At 32.4% G+C, this 11950-nt stretch overlaps 1 protein-coding gene across 1 annotated transcript; it reads right to left on the bottom strand.

The window, feature by feature from the left end:
- Positions 1-9173: 9173 nt before the first annotated feature.
- On the bottom strand, positions 9174-10383 carry LOC133675681 (transcription factor WER-like). Its single transcript, XM_062097133.1, has 3 exons — positions 10035-10383; positions 9793-9922; positions 9174-9635 (listed from the first exon to the last, which is right to left on the bottom strand). Exons 1-3 carry the CDS (start codon positions 10183-10185, stop codon positions 9233-9235), a joined length of 684 nt encoding a protein of 227 aa, XP_061953117.1. The 5' UTR covers positions 10186-10383; the 3' UTR covers positions 9174-9232.
- Between the last annotated feature and the right edge of the window lie 1567 nt (positions 10384-11950).

Below are 11950 nucleotides of genomic sequence, written 5' to 3'. Positions count from 1 at the left end.
CAAGTTGAATATAATAGAAGGCTTGACTTATCAGTTAGCCAACCTTTCCTATTTATATGTATAAGGCACTATACAACAATAAATGTGAGACTACAACACTAGAGTAGTTGATTAGTATTTAAAAGTGCATTTTTATCAAAGTTTTATATCATCATTTTGCACTTGAAGTATTAATAACTCCTTAACTAGAGCATGTTTTATAATAACAAGTTTGAAAATATAAGATACCTTTAATTTATGGTAAATGTTTATTTTAAATGCAAGCCTATCATATAAATCAAAGGATTGATTGATGAGTTTAACTACTGAAATTGAGAAGACAAAGAGAGAGCTAAGTTTAGAAAAGAGATGTTGGTTGAATTCAAATTGGAACACCATTTGGTTATTTGATCATAACTAGAGCTGTAGAACTGGATTTAGGTCTGGTTTATATGGATAGAAAGATAAGAAATAAGCCTAAAACGTTCATAAAGAGTCTAAGATTCAAAAGGACTGTTTTTAAGTTCAAATTGTAACAACAATAGAAAAGTCGAAATCTGCCCTACAGGGCAGACACTGTTCAGTGTTCAGCCCATATCTCGAGTTCTAGAAGTCCAAATGACCTCATTCTTGTTTTATTAGAAAGCTGAGACAATTTCTCAGAACTTTTATGAAATCTGTTCCAATTCTAATGTTAGCAATGATATTTTTTGTAGACAAAAAGATAAGAATTGTTACCAAGTCAAAAGGTGACCACCCACTCAATAATTAGTTATCAAATCAATAGTTCTGAATTTTGGCCTATAAAAGGAGGCATTTGTCATGCATTTAAGCATCTTGGTGTTCAGATCAAGATCACTCTCTTTCTTTGTATTTTGTAATCTTTAGTTTTATTTTATATTATATTAATCTCTTGCTTATGCTTTTCATTTCCTTTACTATACTTAGTTAACTTATATCTTATTTATGTTCTTATCTTGTTTATTTATGTTTCTCTCTTTCATTATGTTTAGTTAATTTTATTATATTAATGTGAAAAGGTTACACTAATGGTGCAAGAATAAGTATAGTGTAAACTCAACATAAATGTTAATGTTCAATACTACCATGTTTTGTATTTGTTATCTTATTCACTCTTAATAATTTACTTGTTAAATGGTTAATCTAGATTTATATTGTATAACCCTTGGTACAATAAAGGCTTGACCCTTTCATAGCCTACTGTATGGTTTAACCGACACTTGTGCTATGAAAGGAACTTGATTTGTTATTAACATAAATTAACATCATGAATACCTGATAATATTTACAAGTATTAGCATTATTTGAATAAGATAACTAATGTAATCATGTTAACAATTTATAATCCGATTGGAACCTCCTTTGTGTGTAGTTTCTAGTTGAGTAATAAAAAGAGTTTACACTATACTTATTTGAAATACTATTAATGGATTCTCTAACCTTGACAATTATTTTATCCTTATTTAATCCTTACATCAATATTCCATAAAATTCTCATAAACTCTTTGTTTTATTAAATATATATATTATTTGTAATTTATATAATTCACCTTCCTGTGGTTCGATCCCAATCTTGCTAGGTTATTTATTACTTCGCACTCATGCACTTGAGATAAAACATCAATCTTTTGATCGTGTCAGTAGTCTTATAATATTTCCTATATACATACATTCTATAATATATCATATAATTAAATAAAAAATAGTTTCCAAAACAATAACTTATTAAACCTAGGCAAGTCCATGACCCGGGTTGCAAGTTTAGCGAGTTAACTTGGATCAATCCAATATGTTACCTTCTCAGTATTAAAAAAATAATGTTGTCTTGAATTTCTTTTAAGTCAATCCACGTATTTACCAATCTTTCAGGTTATCTTTATACCCATCAAGTCAACTATGTCACATCACGTTACTATTCACATGATTTAATTTGAAAACCTAGGCTAGGCAAGGATTCACATCGAAATGTTTCAAGGATGATCAACTAAGTCGAGTTTAATGACACTTCTAAAGAGTTTCCTGCAATAATATACGAGCATTATGTTATTATTACTTTATTTAATATGCTCATATTAAAATTACTAGGGTGTTATTTTTTGAAAATTGAAAATTGCTTTTGAAATAATGATAAAATGTTGTCTAGGAAACAAATATTTATGTGAAAATTTTAGAAACAAAAATGAGCACAATAAAGAGTCAGAAGAGGTTTTTTTTATTAGGGAGGTATGTTTTCAATTTCTTATTTTAATTTTCTTGATTTTCATGGTTATATCTTATGAATTCTTTTAGTTTTTTTTAATCCAATGATAGACAAAAAAAACTGTTAGATTTTTTAAAATCAAAGATGTTAATAAGAAAAAGCAAAGCTTTTACTAGTAAGGGATTTAGTTGGATAAAGGACTCGTCACGTAGTATTATGGTTACTCGAAACCCTAATTGGTCTTATAGAGATTCTAGACAAGGGGCTGGTAGTGTAATGAGAAGTTATTAGTAGCCCCCTAGTACATCTTACCTAAGGTAAGTTGCATTGTTTTTTTTCCTCTTTGTTTGTTATGGTCTAGTGATGTTTCTATTTCTATCAGTCTACATTGGCGGGTTTGCTATCATAAACAAACTTTGGTTTCCTAGGTCAAGAACTTGGTCTGAAATAGTGAAATATCCTCAATTATCATTGAGGCTTTTTTGCTGGATAAACTTGAAATTTTTTGCTATCGGGTCATTCCAAATAATATTTAAGATAAAATTCTTTGTGGTTTTTTATCCTTATATCATGAGTGAATGAGTTGTATCACTTCCAATAATATTTTAAATATTAACTTCATACAAGTTTTTTAATCCTTATATTAAAGGTGAGTAATAATAAATCATTATCCCTAATAATATTTTGGATATTAACCTTTTTGTAAGTTTTTTTATCTTTATATTAAAAGTGAATAATATATTCTCTTGCCAAAAATAAATTTTTAATACTTTTTAAATATAGGCTAAAATTCTTGGGAACTTTACAAACTTATTGTAAATCCATGCAACACCCTTTCTAAAACATGCCGAAGTATTTTAGATTTTTTAAAATACTAAAGTAATTTTAAGTGGTTTGGCCATATGCAAGAAAAAATATATTTTTTTTATTTTTTTTACTTTGTTTGAGAAAAACCTTTTTTATATATATAATAAAAATGTCAAAACAAGTGTTGTAACCCATTTTTGGGTCCCCACAAAAATAAAAAAAATTTAAAAAGAAAAAAACCCAAAATAGTGTAGACACCGTTCCTCTCTCTCTCCCCCCGCATACTGCTGCAAAAACCCAAAACCCCATGACTAGAAAACAGCGCAGGCGTGCCCTGCAACGACCCTGATTGGAGACCTCACCCGATGTGCATGCGCGACAGAGCCCGCTCCACTTGTGTACCGCTCACAATTAATTAACAAAAGGAGGGGGGAAGAGTTTTTGAAAACGAAGGGAGAGAGTTCAGTTTTGAGGAGGAGAAAGATAGAACACCCAAAAGGAGTTCCCCCCTTGGCCATTCCCCTCTCTCGGCCATTTCTTCCCTGCACACGAAACAGCCTTCTCTGCCAAACGTTGCCAACGCCCTCATCATCATCTAAGGACTGGGACTGTTTCCCTAAACAGAGACGGTGGAGATGAAAGAATGTGAGGGTGGTCTCCGGTTCTGGCATATATAACAGACTGCTTTCTCCTTCTTCCAGCAGAGGAAGGAGGAGGCGAAGAGAAGAGTAAAGAGCAGAGAGGGTTGGCATAGAAAAAAAAACAAAGAGAACGAGAGAGGAAAAAAGGAAGGCTTTCTTCAGGTTTCAAAGGCAGTAAAGCAAAGGTTTTCACCCCTGTTTGCACCGCATCTTCTATATCCGAACCAGCAGCCACATCAGGAGGACGAGCAGCTGCAGCTCCCGCTCCTACACCAGCCCTTCATTCTCCTTTCCTCTTCGCTGCTAACAGCAGCTCATTACGGGGAAGATGGAGAAGTAAGAGGGGAGGCCAAAGGACAGTAAAGAAGGAGCAGAAAACCGAGACTCCAAGGGCGCTGATCATTTGCCATGCCAGCAGAAGACTTTCTTCCACCTGTGAAGGAGACGACAACACTGTGAGCAGCCACAGCAACACTAGAGAGGAGGAAGAGTAACCGCAATAACACCACCAACCGCACCAGCTCATCATCTCTTTCGGTCTTTGCTTTTATTTTTATTTTTACATATAACATTTGCAGAACAGGGAAGAAGAAAGAGCAGACAACTGGGGAGAGAGAGTGACAAAGACGTAGAGGAATGGAAAAAACAGGGAAACCGACGCCAACATAGGACAGGAGGGAAAGACTGGGAACAGACGAACGCAGACAGCTTCTTCATCTCCAGGTTTGTTCTCTTCACCTTGTGTGCGCAGTGGTTTTCTTTGCATTTACACTGTTCAAGTGAGTTTTAATTCACTTGAACAGTAACAGGTTCTCTTTGTCTGCATTTCACCGCACTGTTCAAGTGAATTAATTCACTTGAACAGTTAATCCGCCAACTTTGTTAGAACTGTAACCTCCCGCACTGTGTAATTTTTTGCTTTGTGTTTGCACTGTTTAAGTGAAATTTAATTCACTTGAACAGTAACGTGGTCTTTTGCATGCAGTTTGCTTGGTTAATGTGTGAAAACGGGGTTACTGTGCATGTGCACAGTAACTGGAAAAATAATTACCCGGTTACTATGCATGTGCACAGTAACTGTAAAATTAATTAACATGTTACTGTGCAGAGGAACAGTAACACTGTTACTGTACAGTGAACAGTACCAGTCATGTGATTTGGGCTGGGCTGAGTCCAGCCCCTGTAGGAAGTGGGCCCATTTTATGTTGGGCTGATTTCGGCCCAGTCTCTTTGTGGGCCGGGTCTGGCCCGTTCGGAAAATTTTCTTTAAAAGAATGATTTAAATATGTGTTTTTCTGAAAGTTTGTTGATGCATTGTTTATCAATATCTGCTTGTATTTTTTATATGGTAAAGATACAAGTCCGGTATGAAAATACCCGGTTTTCGTCGAGACATCAAAAAAAATATAAAATAAAAAATGTTTTGTTTTCCTGCATACGGCCAATACCCTAACATTGTTTTTATGTTTTTTTTTATATAAAAAACAAATATTTGAAGTTTTGAAAATGTGTTTTCGCATGGATTTCTTAAACACAACAAAAATCATTTTTCTTGCATTTCTGGATTTTACAACATGTTTGTAAAACTCCAAAGGGTATTGGCCAATATTCCAAAAAATATAAAAATCTTATTTTGGGGGAATTTATCTATTATTCACCGCTAATGTTTGGATAAAGAAATCCTTAAAGGACGAATATCCAAAATATTATTGGGAATAATTTGTTATTATTCACTGTTAATATTTGGATAAAGAAACCCGGAGTGGTAAATATCCAAAATATTTTTTTAGGAATAATAAATCCGCATAAATCCTTGAAAGAAGCCTTGATTATAATCGAGGACATTTTAATTTTTTTTCTCCACGGTTTAGAGCCGTGAGAGTATAAAACACTAAGACAAAAAAATAGGTTTTTAAGGCACCCTAGATTTCATTCATCAGAGCAGACTTATCCTAGGAAACTAATGGGATTAGAGAACATCAACACTATAACAATTATAAGGCAAATCAAACACCAAGCAGCTTACCTTAGGTAGGGCGTACTAGGGGTGCTAAAACCTTCCCTTTACGCAACCAGTCCCTTGCCTTAGAATCTCTGAAAGACCAGTTAGGTTTCCTAGTGACCATAATACTAGGTGGCGACTCCCTTTTTCACAACAGAAAGACCCCGACATCGAATCCCCGCTACGGAGGAAGTGTCGCCGCGACGTCGAGCTCTCGGGAGGGTGCGACAACAAGCTTAAGGAGGTGTTTGCAAAACACACCCTTAAACCAAAAAATCCTTTACCAAAAAGATTGGAAACGAAATAGGTCTTAACTTTTTGACCTGATTTTGACCTAATCTGGTTGACCTGACTTGATTGACCCAAAATCTTTGGTGCGACCATAAAACAAATTAAAGACCCTGTTTTTTTAGATTTTTTAGATTGATAAATTGGTTTTTACATGAGGTTATAATAGTATTTCTAGATGAAAATGGGTTGAAAATATGGTTTTATATCAAAAAACGCAACCTTGATTTTCCACCTACCTTTATGGTGGCTGAAATCTAGGCAAGACAACAACACGTCATTTAATTCTTTTTAAAAAATCAAGTGTATGACACATTGTATGTCTAATTTGAAGAAGAAATAAAAAAGACTCAAGCATGTGGGCTTGAGCTTATTTTTAGGCCGCCTATGATCGAATGTCTAGTTTTTTTAATAAAAAAAAATCTTAACCATTCATATTTAAACTCCTAAAAATTAAATAATTTAAAATATAATATATTTGATTTCTTTTAAATTCCTAGATCAATGAAGGATTTTGTTTTATTTTATTAAATTCTATTTAATTTTTACTTTGGTCTTAAACCATCATTCTTTTTGCACAATCCATCATATTTTATTTTTTGAATTACTATGTTGAGATCACTGAATTTTTATCATATAATTATATAAAAATAGTTTAAAAAAACTTATTAAACCTAGGTGGATCCATGACCCGAGTTGCAAGTTTAGCGGGTTGACTTAGATCAATTCAATATGTCACTTTCTCAGTATTAAAAAATTAATGTGGTCTTGAATTTCTTATAAGTCAAGCCACGTGTTTACCAATCTTTCAGGTTGTTTTTAGACCCATCAAGTTAAACATGTTACATCATGTTAATATCTATATGATTTAGTTTGAAAACCTAGGCTAGACAAGGATTCACATTGAAATGTTGGAAGGATAATTAGCTAAGTTGAGTTTAATGATATTTATAAAGAGTTTTATACAACAATATACAAATATTGTCTATTGTGTTATTATGATATTTTTTAATACACTCGCATTAAAATTACTAGGGTGTTAATTCTTTTAAATTGAAAATTGCTTTGAAATAATGATAAAATGTCTTTTAGAAAAAAAATCCTAGTGAAAATTTTCAGAAAAACAAATGAGCACAGTAAAGAGTCAGAACAAGTTTTTTTTGTTGGGGAGGTATGTTTTTTATTTCTATTTTAATTTTCTTGATTTTCATGGTTATATCTTATAAATTCTTTTAGTTTTTTTTTTCAATAAAATGATAGAGAAAAAACTGTTAGATTTTTTAAAATCAAAGATATTAATAAGAAAAAAAGAAAGCTTTTACTAGCAAATTATTTTATATCAACGGAATTTAAATTGATAAGGAAATGAAGACTTCATATAAAAAAAAATATTTGTGTCGTTTATACAAACACTACAAGTATTATCATTTGTGCCAATTTCTGAACTTTACAACATAATTTTTAGTTAGTGTTAACATTCTTTTAGCATTTATTAATTTTTAATTTATTTTATTAAATATATACATTAAATTTTAAATTAATAATTAATTTTTTTTTATTGTAGAATACTAACCTGAATACTCTGTTTACATTGAAAAAGAAAAGAAAAGTTTTGACTCGCAGTATATTACAAGTCAGTTATTATTAGTAGAGATTGACATGTTTCCTAGCAAGTCCACCATTGACAAAGAGTTCACACCTTTTTGGATTAGGCTCTTTGATTAATTTTCTAGTGTTTCTGACATAAGAACTCCATCAATAAAAAAGAGTAAAGTTGAAAGATAAAGCAAAATGAACAATAAATATGTACCCTACAAAGTACATTTTAATGGATGGTGTGAATGCAATTCAATTGGGTAGAAAGAATCTTGGCTGGAAAGTAGCCAAAACCTACAGATATCAGGCCAACCTTTGAAACTCAATCCCCCAGCCTTAACCTTTTTTTTTTCTCCTGTTTCCATGATGGCTAATTAGTATGTTGTTGAAAATGCATGCAAGGTAAATACAAGAGAATATATAGAGATGTGAAAAGAAGTCAGGGAAAGCAACCCACTACGGGGGTGCATGCAGGACTAATTTCCTAAGAATTGTCTAGTTTGTCTGGGAATTATATGATAGTAAAATAGTTTTTCTTTTTGGCAGCACTCGTATGTGTTATGTAATCCTTTTCAACATGGCCATGGTGGCTCCTTCAAGGCTTCTCATTGTCTTGGTGCATTCTGGGAGTTTAACAGCAGAGCCATAGGATTTCCATAAATATTACAATCATTTCCCCCACTAATTATGCCCCTTTTCAATGTGAGTGATTTATATATTCGACAGATCGAGAGTAAAGAATGGCCGTACGTACAACTATATATATGGAAAATTCAACAGTTCAAGGATCCCATAGTAACACCAAGAAATGTTGAAAGGTAGAAGAAAAGGAATGAAAATGTGATGCAGAAACACTCACAGCTGTTAGTCCCTTCCAATGGTGCCCATCTTCTTATCAACTACTAGTAGATACTGCACTTGACTATCGTCGGTATATGACTCAATATTCTGACAAGAAATTCGTAGTCTTTTTGTCGATGCATCTTCAGGAATTTGCCAGCTACTTCCTGTCCAAACCTGGTGCACTTTCATAAGCAATTGAATCCTTAATTGGCAGTATCAGTTACATTAGTGACCCAGTAGTTTAATTCCAAACCAATCGAAATCATCAAACCAATATTTCAAAGCCGATTTAATAGTCTAAGCTTTCATTACAAGTAATAGGGTAATGACTGTATTTTAAAATAATTTTAATTTAGAATATTTTAAAAAATATATTTTTAATATCAGATCAAATCGATTCAAAAATATAAAAAATAATTTTATCCTAAAAAATCTAAATTTTTTTAGAAACATAATTTGGAATACAAACCAACAGCCACTTGCTCCATTAATCTAATTAATAATAATCAATTTTGAAAGTTTCAAAAGTATGGATTAATTCATCTAAGTGTATCTTTCAACAAGATTGGCCTTTTTTTCTTCTTCTCAAAAACGCCACGCATTTCTCAATTATTGTAGGGTACAGCCACAAAAAACGGGCGACTTATCCCCACATGCACTTTTACATACTTGTAAATATGTTTGTTGAGACTATGCAAATATTGGCATTGAGTTGCTGAAAATCTTGAGCCTCATTTCAGGATATCATATATGTGAACACGTGCGTGCACCTGTGAACTCACAGGGGGGAAAAAAATAGAAAAGGAAAAAAATTATCTTATTAAAAAGAGATTTGTCGAAATACAAAATGGAGCTTTACATTTCATGCCATAAAAAACCAAGAGACTCGTCTGAAAGTTCCATTAAGCTAGGAGTCCATAGATATGGATCATCAATAGAAAGCCAAAAATTCTCATAGCAATCACTCCTTATTGTTGGCTCATGGGTGCTTGTGATTTCTTTTGCCTTCTCATGACTGCTTTCTATCACATTTTGGAGTTCAATTTCAGTAGTGTTATTATTACAAGAAATTGATTCATCATTTGAACTTAATTTAATATGGAAATTAGCCTCTAATTTCTCGGAGAGTTTTGACGAAGAATCACTAATTTTACACTTTCTCTTCTTGATTCCAAGTTTTTTGCTTAAATGAGTGTTCCAATGATTCTTCACTTGATTATCTGTTCTTCCCGGGACCCGACCAGCAATTAAGGACCACCTAAATAAATAAATAAAAAAAAGGGAAAGTATAGGAACATATATTAATTTGGTATTTAATAATAAACAACAAAGCCCAGCACATTTAGCTAGGGAAAAATGAATCAGAGGAATGCTAACTCAAAATTATGTAACGTTGATAAGAGATGAAGAGAAACCTATTGCCAAGAAGCTTATGGAGCCGGATGATAAGGTCATCTTCTTCCTCTGAGAAACCCCCGTGCTTAACACTAGGGCTTAGATAATTTATCCATCTTAGCCTGCAGCTTTTGCCTCCTCTCTTGAGGCCTAAACCACAACATTAATTCAAATCTTTTAGCTGATAAAAAAAAAAAACACCACGAGCTCTAAAACTAACATCAACCCCTTCTACATGGAAAGGTAAAAAAGAAATGCTAACCTGCGACTTTTGCTGCCCGATTCCACTTCCCTTTGCCATGCACCTTTACATAATCCATCAAGATTCTATCTTCCTCCACTGTCCACAACCCTTTTCTATATTCTCTACTCCCAGCTCCTTCCATTGTTGTTGCAGCAAAATGACGTTTCATTGTAAATATGAAGATATTTATAATTATTAATAAACCCTTTTCGAAGAGAGGTTGCTAGAAAGAAGTTTTGAAATCTGGAGTAGTAATTGTACCTCAATATTTTATAGTTTATATATATGGAGGCTATGCATAAAAAGGGAGGCCTGCTCTGCTTATAGACTAGTCATAGATAGATTGCGTGATTGTTGTGGTGGCTACGATTTCTTCCCCAAAATTATTGCTTTTTAAGCAAGTTTTTTAATCAGTGGAAACGACAATGCTATCTATGGTAATTAATCCAGTTGACCCACATGAAGAAAATAGGCTTTTGTTGGTTACATAAACGACAGCAAATTATAAATGTTCGTGACTTTTCAATAGCCAGGCCACCTTAGATTGGCTTTTTTTTCTTATTAGCAATTTTTTAAAACATCTTAGTAAAATAACACAATTAAAAAAATTATTGAAATAATGCAATTTGTAAATGCTATTATTAAAAAGAAAAAAAAATAAAAATAAAAAATCTAAGACACATCAAAACTCTTATTACAATATTAATTGTATTATTAAAAAAATCTTGATAAAATAAATACAACGAATATAAAAAAAATCATCAATAATAACAAAATTATATCAAATTCATGTTATGTTGGGTGGTTGACCTATCTTTCTAGTTAAGAGTTTTTTCGTTGCTTAATTGCACGTTTCCTTTTTCTTTTTATATTTTATTTTGTTCATAATAAGAAGGGGTGATTAGGTGTTTTACGAGCACTTGCATTAGTCTTGTCTGATATGGCGTGCATGTATATATATATAGAAAGCAGTAATAGCATCCTTTTTTAAAATAAACTATACGTTTATTGTACAATAAATTAAATAAAAATATTGTAAATCAATCTTTCTAACTTAATTTAGGGTGGAAAAACAAAATAAATTCATGGAAAATATATATATAAAATAAGTAAATATATAAACGACTTCTAAGAGAAAAGGCCCTGCGTAAGCAAATCATTTTTTGAACCTCATTGTCGCCACACGGTATACACCAATTAACTATATAGTGCTCAACGATGAAAGCACCATGAGTTTCATGTGCTTCCATGGGAAAGAACACACAGCCATCCTTGGGTAAACATCGTGTGGCGTCTACTTTATAGAAAGACGACCTGTTTTTGCTCATTGGATGCTTTCCTGATAAAATTCATGCGGTGTCTCTTTCCCACTGATCTGGAACATGAACGACACTGTTCTTGTTTTTTAGCAGCAGTAGCAGTAGCAGTAGCCAGTAGTGTACTCATGCTGGGTCATCCATGAATTATAATCCATTTTATACACCGCCATGTGAGATAGTTTTGTTGTCGAATTACTGGACTAGCTAGTTCAAGTTCGACGTTCTAACCACATCAATTAATGGAGTAATATATCTAGGCTCCTATTTAAGGTTTCTTTTTTTTTTTTTTTTATTTAACTCGGTGTTCAAGCTTCATCCTAAACTGGATTAGAAGGTATTTTTTAAAAAGAATGTGCTGGCGTTGCTACTTCTTTTAAACTAAACAAAATTTCAAATATGAATTGAAGAACTGAACGTGTGTTTAATAAAACTAAGTAATAATTGTGTCAAATCAAGAGTTAATGTCAAGTTGATGTGACTTGTTCATCTTGTAAAGTTCAAATACATTTTCATTGATTCATTACAAACTCAATTTGATCTTCTTTATTTACTAGAAAGTATTGTTTTTTTTTTAAGTAAATTTCAGAAAAGTAAATTAATTTTTAATATTTGGTA

The sequence above is a fragment of the Populus nigra genome, chromosome 16 (assembly GCF_951802175.1).
Source record: "Populus nigra chromosome 16, ddPopNigr1.1, whole genome shotgun sequence".
NCBI lineage: Eukaryota > Viridiplantae > Streptophyta > Magnoliopsida > Malpighiales > Salicaceae > Populus > Populus nigra.
This window is presented reverse-complemented; position numbering and strand designations above follow the sequence as displayed.